The following is a 24,275-nucleotide window of genomic DNA, read 5'->3' on the forward strand; positions in this document are numbered from 1 at the left end:
GCTACCTTGGAGAGCAATTCGACAATATCTAGGGAAGCTGCAGTGGGCATATCTCAGGGCAGCGTTTCCCCTTCCAGGACGATAATCCTGGAGAAATGGAGGCACGTGGGCAAGGAAGACAGGAATGCTCACTGCAGCACTGTTTCCAGACAGAATATTTTGGAAACTATCCAATTGTTCCCAAATAAGGACAAGGATAAGTAAACCGTGGTTCAGTCAAAGAACACTGTTAAGGAGTCATTAGAATGAATAAATAAATAGATGGATATGTGTCAACATATTCTCGAGTCTAACTGTTGAGTGGAAAAGATAGTTGCAAAAAGCCACATATTTTTACACACACACACACACACACACACACACACACACACACGCACTGATAGACTGCTATGGATTCATAAATATGAAGTACACAGACATGCCTGGTAAACACGTACCATCTTCAGGAAAATAGATAGTTCTAGGAGGAGAGGAGAGGGACAGGGGTGGTTAAGGATTTTTTTTAAGGTAGTATCTCTAAAAAGAGATCCTAGCCAAGGACGATTAAATTATGTCTGTTAAATCCGAAAGGCTGGCATTTGGGGATATAAGATACATTAAATTACATTCTTTTTTTTTCATACTTTTTTGGGTGTTAATAATGTTTCATGATTTAATTTTTTTAAATTTCTTTCAAAAGCTTCAAGGAGAATGTGATTTACAGCCAGGGTTGGAAACCCCTGTTCTAGGAGCATAAAGTAATAAAACTCTAGCAATTTAATATCAGGAAATATATCTACAAAACAGCAATGATCTATAGCTCTTGCAGTTAAATTACTACCTTAAATAGTCTTACATAGAATTTTAAAAACTTTCACGTGGCAGATAATTTCTATAAGGTATATATATATATATTTTTTTTAGGAGACTGAGGTTATTACCAAAGGAAAGCAATATTTCTCAAAGTGGGACCCTCACCTGCAGCAGAAGGAAGGCGTGAGAAGGGAAGGGAGTACTTGTTACAATGCAGATTCCACATTCCCAGCCTTAGACTGAATCAAAATCCCTGGGGGCAGAAACCCAGGGTCTGAATTTTTAATAAAATAATGCACCTGAGGGCACAATTCTTTGGTACACTAAAGAAATGACTCAAGTATAACATATTTTAAGTTGTTGTTAATCATATTTTTAAAACCATACGTGTCTATGTTCAAGAAGGTGACATTCGTCATACTCTGAAAATTAAAATAAAGCACAAGGCATGTTTTCTAAATATTTGAGGTCGTAATTCCACAAGGACGTTCAAGTAGATCCTGATAAAAGCTGGCTTCCGGCATAGTATATCTAACCCAGAGACAAAGAAATGTATTTTAGGAAGAATGTAACTTCGCATTGCCTTTCTTAAAATAACTTCAAAAAGCGACTGGGTAAACAGGAAAACTCCACCGGTCCAGCCCTGCTACTGTCCTCACCGGAAGGGGCCCCAGACACGATACTCACCACAGCCAAATTCAATTAAACAAAGCAGGAGTGATGTCACTTGAGCTGAGACCTGGCTAGCACAGCAACAGATCCCAAATTTCCTCTCAATACTCAAGCTATCATCTAGACTCCAATCTATAATCCTTTTGCTGCAAGTTTTCCACCATCTTATTATCACATCCTCAGCTTCTACCTTCAGTTCCATCCTTATCTTTCTTGAGTTTCTCTCTGGTCTCCCTGATGCTCCCCTTCATCCGTTTCCCTGTGCAGACAAAACCAACACTGCAATCCAGACTTGCAAGCCTTAGAAAACTGCTCCGGAGCCCCTGGATTAAAAACAACCTAGCACAATGAACACATGAAAAGATGTTCAGCCTCACTAGTAAACAAGAAATGGCACATTTTACACCACAAAGATCCCATCTCATGCCCATCAGACTGGCAAAGTATCAAGTCTAACAGTACTGAGTGTCTGCAAGCATGTGGAGTAACTGGAACTCCCAAAGGCTGCTGGCTGGAAGGCAAACGGGCACAGCTGCTTTGGAGAGCAATCCAGCAACATGTTAGAGTCAAAGATGCCCATTTCGTTTGACCCAGCAATCTCCCCTCTTGGTATGGACCACAGAGGAAAAACTAAACATATGCACAGGGAGACAAGTTCAAAACTGTCCCGACACGCATGCAACACTATAAACCCAACGATAAAATGAATAGACAAATTGTAGCATACTCATGTGATGGAATATTACACAACCAGCTAAAATAACTTAGAATTACATGTGTTTACATGGATAAATCTCAAAGTCATAATTTAAACAAAAGCAAACTGAAAAGCAGTGGTTCAGTATTACAAGAGCGTGTTTAAAACATAAGGAAGCAATACTATATCTGGTTCATGAATACATACGTATCTAGTTAAAGTATAAAAACATGTGAAAAACACCAAATTCAGAAAAGCGGTCACTGTCTGGAGGGAAGGGGGATGAAATGGGGAAGCGCTTGCTTGTATTTGTAATATTGTATTCCTTCACGGGGTGATAGATCCTGGGTGTTCATCCTATCAGTCTCCTTATTTTTCTGTATGCCTGACATTGATCACCACCTAGAAAAAGCCCCAAGTCTGAGCTACTTTAAAGCATTTGAGGGTTCTGAAAAAGGAATCAGAACTTGATGGACAGGTGGAAGGTTGGACCTCTGAGTGGAGAGCTTAGAGAACCAACAGGTCTCCCGCACACTCTTAGACCTCTCCACAGCAAATCGTTATTCTCAGAATTGTAAAATTCCAGGTAGCAGACTTGTGCAAAAATTCTAAGTCAGAATCCCTGAGCAGAAACATTCCAAAAAGCCTTTAGTGCCAGGGTTGGTTGCTGATATAGAATTTATCTGCCTTAAGAAAAGTTTATCCTTGTTCATTTTGGGGTGGCTGTTCTCTTTAAAGATCAGCAAGGCCTTTCAAACCCTTAGCCTAGCATTTAGTTTCACCACAACTGAAGGTTTACTATAAGAAGTTGCATTAAAAATATTTATGCCAGAAAAGTTAACTAGACTAAAAGACACCACCTTTTATAACTCTTCCAGTCAATCTGCTTTGGGCTGACTCCGGGGGAGGCTAGAGATAAAACCACCAAGAGACAGATACCCTCCTGATGCTACCATAGAATTAAACACCATCATAAAACCTCAACTCATTCAAACGAACTAGACAGCCCAGGGTAGAAGGGCAGAAAAGACATGGGAAATAGAGAATTTTCTCTTAATTGCTAAAGAAAATCAAAACTGAAAATTACTTTCAATTACAACCCAAACAGACCAAAATTCCACATTAGTGAAAAATAAATAAATAGGTTTTACTGTTTGGGTGAACTGGAACACATTAAGTTGACATCCAGAAAATGGTATCACAATCTTTAATTCTAACTAAATATTGGCATTCAGCTTTGTTTTCCCCTACGATTCCAAAAAAAAACAGAGAAGACTCTGTAGACCTAATTGTCAGGTCCTGACCCAACACAAACTCCTCCATATTAGATCTGAGAGGCCAGAAGAACAGAATTTTCTTTAAATATTAACCCACCCCACTTCAAGCTGCAATTTCTAAATCTGACAACTATCAGAGTAGAAGCTCACACATGACTTTAACCACTCTGAGCTAATACATTAGACTCAGCTTACAGTCTCCAATTACCTTTTTTTTTTTTTTTTTAATGGAGGTACAGGGGATAGAAGCCAGGATCTTGTGCATGCTAAGACCCTGAGCTATTACTACCCCCCTCAATTATCTCTGACAATGGGAAGCAGGAGTAACAGTAATGAGGAAGAGACAAGATATCTCTTCCCCCAAATTTTGAGATTTACATATTTTTAAATAATTAAAAATTTTCTTCCAACTAGTCTCAAAATACTTGCCTCAAATAAGTAATTGACTTACCAATATAAAATGACCACTATAAAAATCCCCTAGCTTTGCTACAAATTTTTTACTAATTTTACTTTCCCTTCATATCAAGGCGACTTCATCTGCTTACAAGAATTCAAATCTGGCACTCACAACAGTGCCCAATAATATCCTGGATGCTGAAATGCTAATATCTGGTAAATACAGCTCCATTTTAAACAAAGTAGCTAGGTACTCAAGTAAAGACTCTAAGAAATACTACTAAGATGCTTTTGACAACCAAAAATACATATATCAGCTTTACAAGTTGAGGGAAAAACTAAGGGCCCAAGAAATACAACAATTTATCCAGAGGCACCATTAGATTCATGCTTAGCTGGAGAGACACTGAAAGGCAGATTCCAGTTCCAGATTACATTGACTATCATAATGTCCTCATATAAAATTAAAAAACAGTCAATTGTGGGTCAAATGTAAATTATATTAAAGAAAGGCCCTGCTATGTTCATCAGTCTTTCTACTATACTGCTTCTGAGATTTTGTTCAACCTTTATCCATGTGGATATCACACTGTATTGAAATTATTTCATCTTCACCAATGTTATATGCCCACAAGATAAGAAACCACTGAGCTCCTTGGGAATAGGGACTCATCTCATTCAGTTAAGCACCACTAACATGGATGTCCTCAACAGATGGTCATTTCTGAGAACAAAAATGTAAGCTATTTGACACATGGCATTTCTTCCATGGCACATCTTACAGCAGTATTAACAAATGAAATTAAGATTTGATGATTTAGGCCATGTTGCATCAGTACAAGTCACATTTCTAGAAGGCACATTTGATTTCTCCTAACAAATGCTTCCTCTTTAGAAAATTCCAAGGCTCTTCAAGCATTAAATTTACCCCCAAAAAACCTTCCATTTGTAGGGCCATTAAAAATATGTAGTAAGTTAAGTCCATTAGTCTGGACAAAAGTCAGAGGATTATCAACAAGGAACATTTTCTCATGCTTGGTAGCAGGCAGCTAGTACATTTTTAAAATTACAACACACCAGCCAAACAAGCTTTACTATCTCTGAACCAGATACACTGTGTGGCTAAGCTGACAAGCCCAAAGCAAGTTGATCAAGAATCACTATGGCAGGAATTCACATGAACTGAAATTAAAACAAATGGGAACTCGCATTAAACTGCCAATGGACAATAAAACTTTAGTGAGGTAGGAGACAAGTGGAGGGATGTGAATGTTTTCCAAGACCCCTATGTCTAAAACTGGCACAAGAAGTGTGGGGGAAAGAAAAGGTTTTATTTCTCAATCACACTAAGGATTTGCTACAAGGTTTTTTCCTGCTTTGCTGGGTCCTTTCTTGCCTGCTGGACTAAACAAATCCACTTCTCAATGTTAGGTCTTGGTTTGTACAAGCCTCACCTAGAAGGATATCTTTTAACACTCTCTCTGGACACACAGCAGCCTGTTTAAAATATGTCAAGTGACCTGCTTAAAAAAATGCAATTGCTACTTGCTCCTACTACTACTACTCAAACCAGCTGGGACCAAAAGGAGTCAGGCATGAGAAGGATCAGTTAAGAGTCCCAAAGACAAACTAAACGGTGAAGGGAGACCCACAGAAGACCTACCTGGAAACAATTCATCATCGAGTGAAAAATCTAAAGAGGAAACCAATGAAAATGTATCTCTGATCAAGTGAAAAGACAGCAGTCTCCTCATCACCGAGCCTCCTCTGCAGGAAGTCAGATTGGGAGGGACCAGGATGACCTGAGCAGCCTTTTATAAGGGGTGGGGTTAAGGATTCCCACCTCAGCCTTTGTATACTGCAGTCACCTTGGTTTGCATAAATGAACATGTGGGTTTATATGAGTGACTGCTTCCATCAGGTCCAAGCAGACATTATCACCACTGTTTTTTAAGCAACTGACACAATAATGAGAAAGATGTGCTGATAACAGCTGACACTCAACAAGTACTTGCTACCGACAAGGCTCAGTAACATTTAATACCACAGTCTCATGAGGTAGGAACCATTATCAACCTCATTTTTAGGTAAGTTAGAGAGAGAGCAACTTGTTCAAGGACAAAAAGCTAGTTGTGTTAGAAACAGGACATTGAACCCAGGAAATCTGACTTACGAGCCCAAATTCTTCATCACTTACTCCAGACACAGGGTCCACAGAGAAAGGTAAAACTCCCTACTTAAGAATTATCAGTTCCTCACCTCACCAGGGTGATGATCCTAAATTTGGTGCCTTTTTAGGGAATCCACATGAGGTGTCAACTCTCCAGATACAGTATTGGCCCGCTCCTCTCATGTTCTCCCTGCAGCTCGCCTCCCTGGCTGAGTTTTACTGGAAACAGGTTGTGACATTCTGCTCAGGTGTGCCAAGAAGCCCCAGCTGCACTGAGGGCAAAAAAAAAAAAAAAAAAAAAAAAAAAAGCTGGAGGCTGGCTCTGTCTTGGGACATGCTAGCTCTCAAGTTTCCAGCCTGCTTCAGTACAGAGAGGGGTCACCACACACAAGCAGGACGGGAACACCACCAATGGCTTCTCCACCCTGTAAGCCTGAGGCCACCCCAGCAGGCACGAAAGAGCTGCTCTGGTTTCACAGTTCCCCTCAGGAGCTGGTCTTAGCGACACAGAAACCAAGAAAGGTATCACCTTTTCACTGCACCAAGCAACATTAATGCCACTCGACAGGCAGAAGCAGGAGACCTGTCTCTGCGTGGAGAAGGAAGGGAGGAAATGGCAACACGCCAGGAGTCACCCACCACATCTAACTGGTCCTGCGCCAGTACCTTTGCAGCGATCGCCCTGGGAAGGCCCAGCATTTGCTCTGCCGATCGCAGCAGTAGCTACATCCAACAGCGCTGAAAACTGAAGCCAGCACCAGTGGGTCTTGATTCCACCCCTGAGCGAACACATGGCTCCTTAATGCTCCTTTGCCGTGTGTTAATCTTGCAACAGAATGTGGGACAGAAGAATTTAAAAGCTGTGTGATGGGAGGAGGGCAGCCAGATCACCTTACTCCCAGGCTTCTCAATCAAGCCTCCTCAGATTCCCTTTAGGGGTGTGTATTATTAGTTTCAAGGGAGGTTCTCCCCAAACTGGCATTAAAAGAGCATGTGTTCCATCCAGCTGTGGGGAGGGGAGACGACGGTGGGGAGACCCTGGAGAGCCAACGCAAAGCACACGCTCATCCTGCACAGGAGGGCAATGCCTCCTTACTCCAGGGTGCAAGCTATGCTCCCCAAAGCTCTGACGAGTGGGGGGTGCCAGCAGGGTGACCAGGGCTGGAAGCTGTTCCTGCAGAAACTGAAAAGGAAGGGAAAGCACTGGGAGAAAACCCGAGTTAAAGTGACCACCACGTCATGAACCCAGTCTTCATTGGAGCGCAGCGATGTCCCCTTGCTGGGTCCACGCCCAGCAGCCCGCGCAGGGTCTACAGTGAATCAGGCAGGATAACCCTGGAGATATCCTCCTAGCCCGCAAACGGCCCCACCCCTAGGGCCTCTAAATGTTACTGCCAGATAACCTTGTCCCCCTTTCACAGATGGGAAAACTGAGGCATCCAAAGCAAATGGCCATGCTTTCTCAAACCAGGCAGAAGTTCACTTCCCTAACCACAATTTAGCACTTTTTTTTTTAACAGCTTTATCACATTTCAAATTTCTCCATATACACCGATTGCTCTGCAAAGTGAATTTTAAATGCAGTTTAAAGAGTGAACTCAAAATGAGATGACGGCAGCCAGGGAGTCCGGCAGGGCTTTATCCACCGCAAGGACAGGATGGGTGCCCCTCCACCCCCAGCTTCTCCTCCAACCTGGTCCCCCGGGACGTCCGGGTTCGGCCTGCCCCCTCCCCCCAAGACGCTTCCACCGCAACCTGAGGGCGGAAGCGCAGCGGCGCGGCCCGGGGACCGGAGGGCAGGCTCCTCGGTCCCGGGGCCGAGAGGGAGGCGGGGGGCTCCGGGCCCCTCCCTCGGCCGCTCCCGGGGCCGCGACCAGCCCGCCCAGCCCAGGGGCCCGGAACTTCTCGCGGCCCCGCCGCCCCCTCGCCCCCACACTCCCCCAGCCCACGCGGGCGTGCGGATCGGGTTTCCCTTTCTTCGCCTCGCCGCGGCTGGGGCGCGACCCCCGAGGCGGCGGCGGCCACTCACCATATTACAGATGGAGGCGATGTTTCGGACAGTCATTAGTCTAAAGGTTACAGCGATCCCGCACCGCCATCTTTATAAGGTGAAAACAGGACCAGCCATAGTGGAGCGCTCGCGGGGAGGCCGGGCGCGGCGGCGGCGGCGGCGGGGAGGCGGCCTGGGGTCCGGCTTTCAGTTTGGCTGGGAGAGGGAGGCCGGGAGGGAGGAGAGGAGGCGGGGAGGGCGGGGAAGGCGGGAGGCGGGAGGGAGAGCGGAGGGGCGGGGAGTGGCGGAGCGGGGGAGCCTGGGCCGCGGCCGGCGGCGCCGGGAGGAGGGGCGGCCCGAGCGCCGCGTGCAACCCGCGCCCCGAGCGCTCCCGCCGTGCGCCCGGCCCCGACCCGGCCCCGACCCGGCCCGGGCCCCTGCGGCTCCTCCTCCCTCGTCCGCCCGTCCGCCCGCCACTCCGGGTCGGCCTTTTTATTTCTTTTTCTTTTTTCTTTTTATTTCCTGCTTCACTCTGGCTGGAATGCGCGGCCAGGCCCTCGCTCGCGCGGCTGCGGCAGGTCCCCCAGGCGGACCCCGACCCGCCGGCTGCCTCCTCCGCCCTCCGGCCCGGGGGAAGCAGGGACAGCGCCCGCGTGAGGCGCCGGCCGGCGGAAGGGGCAGTACTTCTGGCCGCCAGCGGGCTGGGCAACCGGGCACGTCGCCGCGGAGAGGCCGCCAGGGACAAGGGGCCGCTTTCTGTCTCCACTTGTTCTTTCCTGCTGCGCGTCCCCCAGCAGCCCCGGGTTTTTATGTTTTAGCGAATGGAGAAGGCAAGGGGCAGGGGTGACAACGTCCAACTTGTCGTTTCTCCTCGGGGCTCCAGCCAGATGGCACCGGCGGGGACCCAAGAAGTAAACGGGGTCAGGACACGGGCGTGTAGAGAGCCCTCGCCAGCAGCGGGCCTGATGCCTGGTCCAGGGCGCCAGGAGGGGACAGGAATCCGGGTCTGGGCGGAGGCCAGCCACGGCGCGTTCGGACAATTTGTGACATTAGCAGGTACAAAGGAGAAGTCTCGGTTCTGGGCAAGGACTAGGGACGGTCCAGGGAGCGATATGAATCTGCAAAGGACGGAAACCAAACTACCCCCTATCTTCAAGAAAAACATACCTCTCTCAGGGACATCCACCTTCTCTAGGTTTTGAGAAGGGTCCTTGTATTGGCTTATACACATTTTCTGCAAAAAAAAAAAAAAAAAAAAAAAAAAAAGCGTGGTTTCTGACTCAAAGCTCAAGTCTACACCACTTAGCAGATCTGTTCCTATGAAGTGGAGGAGCCCATTTCCAAAGGTGTGAAACAATTTTCATGCAAGGTTGCAATTCAGTGCTTTCAACGGAGAAGTTGTACAGGTGAAAGGCGTGATAATTCTTAAACCAAAATATTTTACAATTGAATTAGAGGAGAAATTAATCTAATTGAAGATAGCTTTTAGCCCGCTTCCTGTCCTCCGTTACTTATTTGGTGTTATGCACCTAAGGTTTGAGAACCGCTGATTACTAGTATCCCTAGGACCTGGGGTGAAAACGGCTAAACGACTAAAGTTTCGTTGGGGTCATCTTGATTGTGTATTTCAGTGGATTTAAGGAGTAAATTCCTGCTTATATTAAGTCATTCCACCTACGTCTTATTTCCAGCAGATCCTGATGATGACAAGTGACGATGATGATGATGATGATGATAGCTCACTTTGATTTCTTACCAGTGTCAGTCATGATGTTCTTTACTTCCATGATCTTCAGCACCACCGTGACCATCAGGTAATCAATGCTATTATAATCACCTTTTGTCAATTAGTAAAATGAGGCTTAGGGTATCAAGTATCCTACCTCAGTTGTGTTACCCACATGTTACAAATGAAGCCAGTGTGCTAACCTAGCTGAGCACCTTGGGAAAGAAGACAAGCAAAACACCCAACCTATGACCAGTTGGGTAACTGATACCTAGGAAGGTGTATAGACTTGAGGAAAGCCACAAAACAAGTTCAGGAGCAACCTCAAAGCTAGAACTGAGACCTTGGGACTCAGTTTCACAGACATTCCCCTGTAAAAGGCTTAATCCAAAGCCTTAAATGGTGTGGAAATTGTATACCATAATAGAGTTCAGTATTTCTGCCAACATTGGCACGATGAATCACAAAGTCCACAGGATTGAAAACACCATTGACACAATGAACATTGAATATCATCTGACTACTGAGTGCTTTGTCAACAAGTTAAACGGATCCTTTGCATGCCTGTTAACAGCCTGTGGCCTAAAACTGAAGTGTTCGATATAGACAGACATCCAGATTGAAACTCAGGCAGTGAATTACACACACAACAAATCAATTGAACACAGCAGCTCTTGTCAGACTCAATGAATAATTAAATACATTTTTACACTACTACAAGGTTGGTATTCATAGGTCTAAATTGGAAAGGCATCAGTTAAAGAAGAATAATTGTAACCCCAGCCTTGTTCAGGGAGGAAACATTGTTTGGAGTTAATAAGAGGTAAAATGATGAAAATGTTGACAAGCTAGTGAAAGAACTTTGAGGAAAAGTGTTTCGCATATAGGGGCCAGCTGGTATGAAGGTATAGAGTTAGAACTGGGAAAAGTAAGCAAATGGAAAGACGGAACATAGGCTAGCACTAAACAGATGGAGGCACATGATCCAGGCCTGGCCAATGAGAGAACGTCATGGCCCAGCCACGGTGATTGGTTCAGCTAGGAAGATGTAATATAAGCTGAGCCAATAAGAGTCAGCTCTGGGTCTTCCGGGAAAGAAGCACCCCTCTTCTTGAGTTGAGCCGATGTGACAAAATGTAGAGCTGCCATCTTTCCACTGCCTGAGAATGAAGAAAAATGAAGCTAAGAAATGTAAAAAAGATCCTAACAACGTCATTTATCCTGTTGCCGCCAGATCTGTATCCTGGACTCTTCAGCAACTCGAGGTGGTAAAGTCCTTGTTTTCTTTGGCAGTTCAAATTGGGTGTCTGCTACTCACAACTGAAACAATTCTAATACACCATTGTCTCCCTGTGCCCCAAATTCATTAATTCATTCTGAATTCATGATGTTTTCTTTTGCTCTCTTCTCTACCCGCTAAACAGATCTTTCTAGGTCTTCCTTCTCCAGATCGGCCTTCTCCATGTTGCCTTCCAAGATTGCTTCCCACCACCACTAATGATATATATCCAGGTGGTTCCTTTCTAGCCCTTCTGTTGTTACCAGTTTTGTGTTGGCACCCCTCCTGCTTCCCCTCTTTGCTTAGTTAACACCGCTCAGCCTTCAGATGACCTGAGACAAGATGGGATGCCTTTATCATATATTCTTACAGCACCATGGATCTTCCCTTTGTGGACCTTATATTTGTAAATATGGCTATGCCGTACGTACAGCACACAGCATGGAGGTAGTAGAGGGGTGGTTAAAAAATGAATCCTGCATCCAGACTGTCTGGGCTAGCTGTATCATCTTGGGTAAGTGCCTTCACTTCTCTGTGCCAAAGTTTCTGTATCTATAAAATGAAGATGAGGCCCCCTCACAGATTGTGATGGTGTTAGTTTACGTAGAGTGCTAAAAATATGCCTAGCACATGCTAACCACCACCAAAGTGATCGCTGCTATTATTATTGTGCATGTGATTGTTTGATTAATGTCTGTTCCCCAGCCCTTCATTAGATGTAAAATGAGACAGAGGTCTGTTTTTGCTCACCATTTTACACCTAAGAAAGACAGTGCCTTGTCTGTAAGAGCAGCCAAGAAACCAAATATTAAATATTTGGTTAATTGCCTCTCTCCGAGTATCCCAGAAGCTTCTGGAGGGAAGGAACTTTGTCTTGGGCATTTAAAAAATCTCATCCAGCCTCAGGCACTGTGCCTGGCACATTCATTCCTTTCCTTTTATCCTCATTGCCAAATAGGTTACTGCAGCTCATTTGAGATGCAAAAGCTAGTAAACATTTGACTGTCTGGGGGGAAAAACACTTTCCTGGATGTAGGTGGAAGTTTAAAATCAGACTGGTTTCTGAGGATTATATTTCAGTTCTTGAGGAACTTTATGACAGCCTTTTTTCCTTTTTCATCTTGTGTCGAACAAATATTTATTAAAGACATACTTTGATAAATGCCAGATGCTGTGTGAGGCACTGGTGACCCTAGGATAAAAGAAGGCAGTCACAGCCCTTGCCCAGCTCCATTTCTAATGCGGTGTTCATTGGCGTTGTTTATGAATGTCTTCACCCCTTTCTGCATGCAGTTAGTATAAAATAAGGATAAGCTGATTTTGGAGTGAGTTCCTGCTGTAAGGAAACAGCATCGAAAATCATGAGTGCATTTATGGGTGGTTAGAATTCCCTAAGTCTTCGGAACATTTGGCGTATTTTGAAGTGTCAATTGAAATGCCATTGAAGGACTTTTCAGCTAGGTTGGAACATGATTAGATTTTATTTGCTAATACATTTTGATTCACTGAAAGATTACTCCAGCTGGCTGCTGTCTAGGGGAGGCCAGTTAGAAATCTGTGGAGAGAGAGTCGCAGAGTTGTCAGTATCCCAGGAATAGGTACAGAGTAGCAGTGGAAAAGGGAGAAGTAGACAGATTGTAGACTTTTTTGGATGTAGGTAGCTGAATTTGGTGATTGACTGGGATGAGGGACAAGGCTGAGTCAATGATGAATCTCAAGTTTCTGACCAGAGTGAAAGGGAATGTCATTGTCTACTCTAGGGAATGCTGACGGAGAAGGTGTAGGTGTAGGTGGTTGGGAGGAAGTGTGCTTGGTTTCAGAGGTGCTGAGTCGGTGATAACCATGAAACACCTGCAGAGTTACATCAGGTACCAGTCTGGTGCTCAGAAGAGAGGTCTGGACTGGAGGTAAATCTAAGAGTAATTAATATATAAGATAACAGAGGACACATGGTTATGGATGAAATTGCCTAGGGAGGGTTTTGCCAAGGAGTTTTGCCTGAGACAAAGGGGTAGTTAGGAAGAGCTCCACCGTGCAAGGATCAGGCAGAGGAAGGGGACCCAAAGAAAACTACTGCAGTGCTTCTAAAGTGGTAGAAGAAAAGCAAACACGTATCCAGCATTGCAAATGCCAGAGTATTTCAGGATGGAAAGGGGTGGTCAAAAGTATCAAATACAGCTAAGAAATTAAAGAAGATAAATAATCATAGTAACAATGTTCAGTTCTTCAGCATGACTTTAAAATGCATTTAATCCTTCTAACAATCCTTTGAGGAAGGCACCATTACAAACCCTATTTTAAAGAAGAGAAAACTGAGGCTCAGAGAATTTCAGTAACTTGCCTGGGTTCATTTAAGCATTATTTCACCAGAGCCTGTTACTCAAGAGTTATTTGAATTCTGTCAAGGGCAGTTTGCATGGAATGGTTTAGATATTGGATAATCCATAATGGGATGGATTAATAAATGAGAGGGAGGTGAGAAAAGAGACTGAAGACATGTGGCTTTCAAGGGAAGGAGAGAAAGGGTAGTAGACAATGGAAGAGCTCAAAGTTACCTTCACGGAGTGGAGCTCTGCCTTTTTTGCAGAGACCTCCCAAATCCGGCTCTGCCCCATCTCCTCTTACCTTTAAATCAAGTACGGCACTCTCCCTTCCTGCTTCCAGGCCTGCAGCCTTCACACCCCTCCCCTCCTCAACTGATTACTGTCCCTTCTATTTCAAGTCCACTCCTCAAAACTCAGTTCAGACCTCATTCCCAGAGGAAGTCTTTTTAGTCTCATCTTCCTTGGTAGGTTTTTATCAAGGGTCACTTTTGACATTTCTTTAGAAGCCTAAGATGCCTGGCACAATGCTAGGTGCACACAGGAGGCTCTCAGATAATTAACAGGTAATTAATTACTTACCTGCAACACTTGGCTCACTTTTTACTTACCATCCTGCTTTCCTGGGGGTTTTCTCTTTCCTCCAAGTTCTGATCTGGGTTATATAGAATTTACAGCCCTCATGGGTATGGGGAGGGCAGGATTTAGTTGGTAAGTGTGTGGAGAGGAGGTTGGAGCAAATGAACTTCCCTCATTTAGAAATGAAACTTTCTAGGAGAGATCTCAGCAGCTTAAGGGAGGCAAAGGAATCAGTGGAAGGGTTTGGTCATTTTATTTGTCCTTTTTTATCATGATTATTAGTACATTTATCATCAAAACGCGAGGAGCTAGTGAACCTAGAAATGAGGCTTAATGGAGTGCCCTTATTAGAAGGCAGGGGTAGGGGGGCAGATTGAGGGCCCAAGAGCTTTGGAAAGGAAGAAGTCCATCCGTTGGGTTGAGGGAATTAACATGAGATGCTCCCATTTTCTTAGTGGACAGGAATGGAAGCTCCATCACTCCCGAGGGGTTTGGACTGTTTTGTTTACTGCCGCATCCTCAGAATAGTAAGGCACATAGAAGGCACTTAATACATTTGTTGAATGAGTGGTTGAAAGAGGGTAAGATTGAAAGAGCTCTAAGTACGGACTCTCTGGAGTAAGTGAATAGTTGTTCTAATAGCCTAATCGGATTTAGAACAGGCTGTCTTTGGGGGTATTTACATTCCTTTCATGTCCATAAACACTAACCACAATAAAGGAAAGATGTATGCCTTCTCGCCAGATTATGCTCTGGTGTGCTTCCAGCCCAGGTGTCATCACTTCTGTAGCTTTGAAAACCTCCCTACCACCACTGCCACCTGGTGGGAGGGCAGGGATTCACAAGTGGCACCTAGAATGAGACTTCCCTCAGGGGGGCTCACCTTTAATTCTCCTTCTTGGCCCTGCCCTTCTAGAAAGCTAACAACCATGCGGTTCATTGAAAACAAGATAAGGCTGTCCTGAACACTCTCACTGTACAGCTTTGTCCCCAGTCAGGGGTTAGTGTTCTGCTCTTGCATTTCTTCTCAGAAAATAGGGTCAGGCAGCCAGACTAAGGGTGACACTGATCAGACCACAGGAGCAGATCCTACTTCTGACTGTGGTGCCCTGTACCTTATAAAGCTTCACACGTATATGGGTCATCGCCTGCTGTCACCAGTGGCCAAAAAGGTGGGTTGTGAGGCGCTGACAGTTCTGAGTGCTGTACACACTCATTTGATAAGCCTTTCAAGATCCCCAGGAACTAGGTAAATGGATTCAAAAGTTCCAAGAGTAAATTGAGTCACACAATTATCAAATGATTTATGTTGTCTCTGGTTCAATTGGAACCTTTGAAACAATGACACTGTAGATGCTTCCATTTTAAGCACACAATGCTCATTGTTGTTTAGGCTTTATTTTTAAATAAAAGGACAATTCAAGGTAGCTTATCTTCCTTTTAGCAGGGTGGTAATTATGAGAGATTTAGTTGGAGTCACTATTATGAAATAATGTTTCAGCAACAGTTATTTATTACTGATTCCTATTGGTTATTACAACTTTAAGAGAGCTCTTGTTATTAGCTCAGAGCATGAGCACAAAGCTTGAAATTTTTGTATGTTTTTAATGCTTTTAATTAAAACAAACATTCAGAATAATTAAAAATGTTTTTTTTATTGAAATATGGTCACTTTACAATCTGTCAATTTCTGCTGTACTTCATAGTGTTTCAGTCATACATATACATACGTATGTCCATTTTCATCTTCTTTTTCATTGTAGGTTACTACAAGATATTGAATGCAGTTCCCTGTCCTATACAGAAGAAACTTGTTTATCTATTTTATATATAGTAGTTAGTATCTGCAAATTTCGAGCTCGCAAATTATCCCCTTCCACCCCCTGTCTCCCCTGGTAACCATAAGTTTGTTTTCTATGTCTGTGAGTTTGTTTCTATTTTGTAAATAAGTTCATTTGTGTCCTTTTTTTTTTTTTTTAAGATATGACATATGAGTGATATCATATGGTATTTTTCTTTCTCTTTCTGGTTGATTTCACTTAGGATGATGATCTTCATGTCCATCTATGTTGCTGCAAATGGCATTATTTTACTCTTTTTATGGCTGAGTAGTATTTTGTTGTATAAATATACCACAACTTCTTTTTTCAGTCATCTGTTGGACATTTTAGGTTGTTTTCATGTCTTGGCTATTGTAAATAGTGCTGCTGTGAACATCGGGGTGTACATATGTTTTCAAATTAAGAGTTCCCTCTGGATATATGCCCAGAAGTGGGATTGTTGGATCATATGGTAAGTCTATTTTAAGTTTTTTGAGGAATCTCCATATTGTTTTCCATAATGGCCACACCAAACTACATTCCCACCAACAGTGTAGGAGGGTTCCCTTTTCTCCACACCCTCTCCAGCATTTATCATTTGTGGACTTTTGAATGATGGCCATTCTGACCAGTGTGAGGTGATAGCTCGTTGTACTTTGGATTTGCATTTCTCTGATAATTAGCAATACTGAACATTTTTTTTACGTGCCTGTTGGCCATTTGTATGTCTTCATTGGAGAATTGCCTGTTTAGTTCTTCTGCCTGTTATTGTCGTCATTAAATTGTATCAGCTATTTATATATTCTGGAGATTAAGCCCTTGTCAGTCACATCATTTGCAAATATTTTCTTCTAGTCTGTAGGTTGTCATTTTCCTTTGCTTATGGTTTCCCTTGCTGTGCAAAAGCTTGTAAGTTTAATAAGGCCTCATTTGTTTATTTTTGCTTTTATTCCTACTGCCTGGGTAGACTGCCCTAGGAGAACATTGCTAAGATTGATGTCAGAAAATGTTTTGCCTATGTTTTCTTCTAGCAGGTTTATACTGTCTTGTCTTATGTTTAAGTCTTTAAGCCATTTTGAGTTTATTTTTGTGTATAGTGTGAGGGAGTGTTCTAAGTGCATTGATTTACATGCAGCTGCCCAGTTTTCCCAGCACCACCTGCTGAAGAGACTGCCCTTTCTCCATTGTGTATTCTTGCCTCCTTTATGAAAGATTAATTGACCAAAAGTCTGTGGGTTTATTTGTGGGCTCTCTATTCTGTTCCACTGATCCATATGTCTGTTTTTGTGTCAATTCCATGCTGTTCTGATTACTATAGCTCTGTAGTATTGTCTGAAGTCTGAGAGGGTTATTCCTCCAGCTTCATTCTTTTTCTTCAGGATTGCTTTGGCAATTCTGGGTCTTTTGTGATTTCATATAAATTTTAGGATTTTTTTTTTAGTTCTGTGAAAAATGTCCTGGGTAATTTGATAGGGATCTTATTAAATCTGTAGATTGCTTTGGGTAATATGGCCATTTTAACAATGTTAATTCTTCCAATCTAAGAGCATGGGTTATCTTTCCATTTCTTTAAATCATCTTTAATTTCCTTAATCCATGTTTTGTTCTCCACATATAAGTCTTTCACCTCTTGGTCAGATTTACTCCTAAGTATTTTTTTTAATGCAATTTTAAAAGGGATTATTTCTTTACTTTCCTTTTCTGATATTTCATTGTTAGTATAAAGAAATGCAACTGATTTCTGTATGTTAATCTTGTATCCTGCTACCTTGCTGAATTCTTTTATCAGCCCTGGTAGTTTTTATATGGAGCCTTTAGGGTTTTCTATATATGGTATCATGTCATCTGCATATAGTGACAATTTTCCCTTTTCTCTTCCAATTTGGATCCCTTTTATGTCTTGTCTGATTGCTGTGGCTAGGACTTCCAATACTATGCTGAATAGAAGTGATAAGAGTGGGCATCCTGGTCTTGTTCCAGATTTTATGGGGAAGGCTTTCAGTCTTTCACCGTTGTGTATTATGTTGGCTGTGGGTTTGTTATAAATAGCTTTTATTATGTTGAGATATGTTCCCTCTATACCCACTTTGGTAAGAGTTTTATCATAAATGGGTGTTGAATTTTATCACATGCTTTTTCTGCATCGATTGAGATGATTGTGTGGTTTTTGTCCTTTCTCTTGTTGATGTGGTGTATCACGCTGATTGATTTGTGTATGTTGAACCGTCCTTGTGTCCCTGGAATGAATCCAACTTGATCATAATATATATCTTTATTGTCTCTTTTTATGTGTTGTTGGATTCTGTTTGCTAATATTTTGTTGAGGATTTTCCATCTATGTTTATCAACAATATTGGCCTATAATTTTCTTTTTTGATAGTGTCTTTATATGGTTTTGATATTAGAGTGACGGTGGCTTCGCAGAATGAATTTTGGGAGTATTCCCTCCTCTTCAATCTTTTGGAAAAGTTTGAGAAGGATTTGTATGAGTTTTTCTTTGTATGTTTGGTAGAATTCCCCAGTGAAGCCACCTGGTCCTGGACTTTTGTCTGCAGGGAAGTTTTTTATTTCTGATCCTGTTTTACTTCCTAGTAATGGGTCTGTTCAAATTATCTATTTCTTCTTGATTCAATTTTGGTGGACTGTATGTTTCTAGGAACTTTGTCCATTTCTTCTGGGTTGTCCAATTTGTTGCCATATAGTTGTTCATAGTATCTCTTATGGGTTTTGTATTTATGTGATGTTGGTTGTTAATTTTTTTTAATGGAAACACTGGGGATTGAACCCAGGATCTTGTGCATGCTAAGCATGCACTCTACCACTGAGCAATACCCTCCCCCTGAGAATATTTAATTTTAATTAAAACATACATACATGCATAAATCTTAAGTGAATTGTCACAGAACAGGCACACCTGTACAGCCACCACCCAGGTAGAGAAATAATAGAACTTTACTGCCATCACTGAAGTTCTCCCTCATGCTTCTCCCAATCAGTGTCCTCTCTCCCCCCAAGGGTAACCTCTCTTCTGACTTCTAAAACCATAGCTTAGTTTTGCCTAGGTTCTTTTTGTGTCTACATAAATAAAATCATGCAGCCTGTAACTCTTTTTCCTCCTGGCTTCTTTTGCTCAATATTATGTTTATGAGATTCAGCCATGTTGCTCAGAAAAGCTGTAGCTCATTAGTTTTTGTTGCTATATAGTGTTCCATTGTATGCAGACATCACAGTTTATATACAAATTCAACACTGACGGATATTTGACTCATTTCTAGGTTATTACCAGAAATTCTTCTGTGAATGTTATTGTATGTGTCCTTTGGTAAACACATGCACACATTTCTGTTGGGTATACACTTAGGTGTAAGTTGCTGGGTCATAGGGTATGCATGTGTTCAACTTGGACCAGTAATGCCAAACCTGTTTTTAAAGTGGTCATACTAACTTACATTTGCACTAGCAGCATCAGAGCTCTCCTTGCTTCACATCCTCCCTACAGTTAGTATTATCAGGCTTTTTAACTTCAGCCATTTTGGTGACTGTATATATATATATCCATATATATTTGTATTTCATTGTGGTGTTGAAGTACTGTATTTTAATTAACAACTAATTAAGTTTCCTTTTATAGCGGAACAGAGAGAACCATATATAACTTCATAATGCTCTTTAAAATATTTTTGATACTGAGTCCACATCATCCTATTTCCTTTTAGACCCATCTCATGAGCAGTCTATGTCCCAACTAACATAAAACCAATAACATAGACATGTGAACCATCTAGCAAACAGAAGGATTCATCAAATGTCTCCTCAAAACAAAGAAAGATAGAGAAATGAATAGTCAACAACTGTAAGCAACAACAGAAAAACAACCAGCTTTTAAAAAACGAAGGGTAAACTATAGAATAATTGAGTCTTACAGTTAGATTCATCTAATTCAACCAACTTGGAACCAGGAGAGGTTAAATAATTAAGACCCATACCAACTGTAAGCAAAGCCAGAACTAGAATTCTAGTCCATACACCCCTAGTCTTTTATAGGATACCCAAAATTTTACTCAATGTACTTTCTTAAGTCTAAAATTTCTCTTTAAACTCAATTTAATTTCCCAAAGTATGGATTAATTTTGTAAGTGCACTTAGTTAACCATGAGAGAACCCTGTGTCCACATGTTGTAATTATAGAGCTGTGTTTTCTCTCTGACTAATTAGAAGACAACTTGACACTGAAATCCAATCCCAACAGAACATGCTATCCAGCTGTCACTCTTCAGAAAGACAAAAGTCTGTCTCAATTCTCACTACTTTCTTTGCCAGCAAGTCAGGGCTTAGAGTTTTATAAAGCAATCCATATAAATATTCAACTCTGTCTTTCTCTGAGGACTCAAGGGGTCGGGGCACTAGTTCTGTAATGCGATAGCTTCCTTATAGGAAGATGTCACCGTTGACCCACAATCAGTAGACCGTGGACTTTGAGTTATGGCTCTTCACTCATCCATACACATTCATCCAGAGCTTCTAGATGACAAATGACACACAACTGCAAATGTCTAGCCTCTGGCTACTGACGAAAATGTAACTAATTTATCCCTAGAAGGTTCATGGTTTGAGTCTCTGCTAACAGCATCAGAAAACCAGCTACAGACTCTCTCACCATCTTGGTCTGAGAAATAATAAGTTCTCCACTATTTCACTGTGATATTAATTTAAGGTACTGTATCCCCTAAAATCAAAAGCCCCAAAGTGATGGCCCACAGACATATTTAGTTTAACCATCATGGTGTTTGAAGTCTATTTGAATTAATGCCAACATCTGAAATCTAGAGAGTTCACATAAAAATTCAGATGATCAGAATTATCTCTTGAAATATCAGAAACTCTTGTCATTCGAGGACCTCATTCCTGGTAACAGCCAGGAGAAGCTGACTGGGATGGCCGCCTTCAGTGGGAACGTGTCTCCCTAATTCATCAGTCTCCTATCTAGGCCTCTTCACTCCTTTAGGCTGCCTTCGCAGCCCCCATAGACATTCGAATTGATGACTTCTGCCCTCATCAATTAGTATCAAGGCCAGGTTTCTGCTGGGAGCTCAGTGCCAGGGCTTTGGCAGCAACTTGAAGAATCTCAAAGCAGGCTGGGTATAATTCTGGTCCCCTGCGGGGCCCTGCTGGATTGCCTGATGCTGTCCTTTGCCATGCCCTTTCCATGGGCTGGATGTTGGCACAATGCAGAGCTTCGCGGGCACACAATGGGGCTGCATTCATTCAGGGAGATCTGGGACTTCCGTTACGCCCCAGGAGCCTGATTGCCATTCTCTCTTCCCAAGTACATGGCAGAAAAATGCTGAGAGAAGTAGTTTAGCTTTCTCTAATCTGCAGAAAATTCAATTGGCAAGATCTGCAAGTTTGGCTCTTCTTCTAAGCATCTGTATTTTTTACCCCTGTGAGTCAGTGCATTCAACAATGCTATTTAAAATTCAATAAATAAAGGCAAATGAAATTACAAAAATGGATCATCACTTTTATGGAAAACCAACTAAACAAATGTTTTGCTCAAAATGTCAAGCATTAGGGGACGTTAATAAAATACTGAAAGTGTGTTCTCTGGAGGAGATGAGCAATTCAAAAATGGGCCATATGATAACAGTGCTAAGGGATCCTTCAAGTACGAATGGCACCCCATTTCCTAATGGATGTGGAACCACACCTGATGTGATGGCACAGATCATGCAGTGGGAGCCTCTGGGGCCCAGGGGACCGCGGCTGTGCAGGATCTGAGGATATGGACCCGAGTAACACTGGTCCATGGGACTCCACGGGAGTGGTTAGTTAGACCCATGTGAGCCACATTGTACAGGATTTGCTGTTGTGAAGGTTTCCCGAGTTCTAATAACAAAAGGTATTCAGAATCCAGATTGTCCCAGCCAGGGTGCAGCACTGGAAGGCGTCCAGGACTGCACAGCACTACTCTTGTCTGCTGGGTCCTTCTTGAAGGAGCTCATTTATCCATCCTCTCTTTTCTTAAATTATCAGTGGTCATTGATCTTATGACCTTATTGTGAAGTAACTGCTCAGATGTGTACCTACTTGGTGCTTTGTCCCCAAGCTCTGAGGTCATCCCATAAAGCTCTCCATTCCATAGCTTTCATTCCATTTTAGAAATCCCTAGAGAAGTTTGTTAGAAATGCAGATTCCAGAGCTGTACTTCCGAAGATGCTGACCCAGTAGATCCCGGTGAGGACCAGGAATTTACATGTTAGTCAATGCCCCAGGGGATTCTGATAGCTATGATCTGTGGCCAGACTGTGAGAAATGCTGTCTCAGAGGGCTGATGCCAACATTTCATGATTCCATCTCCAGCATCAATTTTAAGGACATATTTTTGATGAAATGTAAAACATAAAAATCTTGAATTCATGATAATATGAAACCACTGTATCATTATTGAGGCTGTATTACTCTGAAATTTCAGGGTGGGAGGGGAAGGCAAAGGAAGAGTTTATCCTGCTTTTCCCTTACGACTTATTTTTGGGGGTAATCAAATAGTGTTTGAGGGGAAAGTTGTTTTTTGTAGAAGTCCAGCTAGTAAATACACAAGGAATGATTTTTTTTAAATTTCTAATTGCTATTTTACAGCAATTAATAGAATAAAGAGATTAAGGAATGAACATAAGTGGAAACAAAAGCCATTCAGTGAAAGGGTAATGGCTAACTTGGTAGTGGAGGACACCACCTCAACCCACTTATGAAGCCTAGAAAAATGGGACAAGTGTGCCTTGTGATTTGACGCACCCAGAAACACTGACGTCTTCTTGCCCCCACATTCAATTTGAATCTCATCAAGCCAGTTAATAGAAAACAAACAAGTTAGATAAAAAGAAACAAGTTAATTGAGGATAAAGAAACATGTTAAATGACCATAAGGGGAAACAAAAAGACGCATCCAGAATGTGGGTCATTTTACAGGACAGATTACCCTATTTCTACAACAAATCAGTTATCAGGTAAAAGGAGAATTTTGTTCAAATAAAAGAGACATAAAGACATAGCCAAATGCTATGTGCCGATCTTGTTTGGATTCTGATTGGGAAAAAAAAAAAACTGTAAAAAGAGTTTTGAGACAATCAGGAAAATCTGAATATGGACTTAGTATTAAATGATAATTAAAAAAAATAGAGGCAGGAGGGTATAGGATATCTAGCTCAGTGGCAGAGCACATGCATAGCATGTACAAGGTCCTGGGTTCAGTCCCCAGTACCCTCATTAAATAAACACACCTAATTTCCTACCCCCCCAAATTAAAAAAAATTATCAGGTGTGATAATGGCATATAGTTATGCTTTAAAATGTTTTTTATCAACCTGGAAATGCACACTAAAATTTTTACAGGTGAAATGACACCACATCTGGAGTAGGTGGGCAGAGGAAATGAGATTGGCAAAATATTACTAATTGCTGAAGATTGGTGCTGAGTGTGTGAAGCTTCTCCTTATTTGGGGGCATGCTTGGAATTTTCCATAATAAAAAGTTCCAAAAGTATACTTTAGTTGTAGGCACTCACCCCTTACAAGTCAGGCTAGGAGTCAAGAAGTTTAGGTTATTACTCAGGAATTAAACATTCCGTTCTACTGGTAATTCCCCTATAAATGCCCACTAAGTTTTCATATCCTGGAATCCATTTTTTTTTTCTCTCACAGCCCAAAAATCACTGGTGGTTTTTTGCCCCTGTTACCCTCTTCTGTAGTAGCTTAATGAGATGCACAAGGTAAATGGAACTCCATTTGCTACTTTGGCTGAACGAGAACCATTAAAAGACCGTTAGGAGTATCACTCATCTATTAAGTAAAAGGAAACCCTTGTCATTAAATTAAAGGAAAACCACTCTTCATACTGAGGAGTTTTTGGTGTTTAAAATACACTATTTAGGTAGTGAAACAAATAACGAAAAAGTGTTGAAGCAAAAAGGGTTGTACTTTGTTGTAACCTATTTTTAGAGGAAAAGGGGAGCTCTCTTAGAGTATTTCCAACTTACTTTGTTCTTGGTCACCTAACAGAAAGTGGCTTCAGATTAAGGGTTAAAATTTCCTGAATCACGGAGGGTGGAGGGTGGGAAGGGATAGACTGGGATTTCAAAATTGTAGAATAGACTACACTGTATAGCACAGGGAAATATACACAAAATGTTATGATAACTCACAGAGAAAAAAACGTGACAATGAGTGTGTATATGTCCATGAATAACTGAAAAATTGTGCTGAACACTGGAATTTGACACAACATTGTAAAATGATTATAAATCAATAAAAATGTTAAAAAAATTTTCCTGAATCAAAAGGTAGTCCAATTAATCAATCCAAGTGCATTTGTAAATGTTGAGGACAATACTGTAAATATCGATGCAGTAATTTAATTCTTAGAGGCCATTTGGCTTTCATATCCTTTAAAGCTAAATTTGGCTACTTCCCTCACTCCAGGGTGGCTAATTAACATCCACAATTCCCACAGTGAAGGATGAGCATCATTTTTTCAGATGTCCATCTCCAACCCAGAAGA

General features: G+C 42.0%; 1 protein-coding gene across 5 annotated transcripts in view; it reads right to left on the reverse strand.

Annotated features, from left to right (window-relative positions):
- The window catches only part of USP46 (ubiquitin specific peptidase 46), a 60,325-nt gene extending 52,100 nt beyond the window's left edge, over positions 1-8,225 (reverse strand). For 2 of the 5 annotated variants that reach the window (XM_032497346.1, XM_032497350.1), the window contains exon 1: positions 8,037-8,223. In XM_032497346.1, coding sequence (XP_032353237.1) covers positions 8,037-8,072 — 36 coding nt within the window. In that variant the 5' untranslated portion in view covers positions 8,073-8,223. Of the gene's footprint in view, positions 1-5,500; positions 5,534-8,036 lie in introns of those variants that run through there. The other 3 variants (XR_004326229.1, XM_032497330.1, XM_032497334.1) reach the window with 3 other exon arrangements.
- Between the last annotated feature and the right edge of the window lie 16,050 nt (positions 8,226-24,275).

The sequence above is a fragment of the Camelus ferus genome, chromosome 2 (assembly GCF_009834535.1).
Source record: "Camelus ferus isolate YT-003-E chromosome 2, BCGSAC_Cfer_1.0, whole genome shotgun sequence".
Classification (NCBI taxonomy): Eukaryota; Metazoa; Chordata; class Mammalia; order Artiodactyla; family Camelidae; genus Camelus; species Camelus ferus.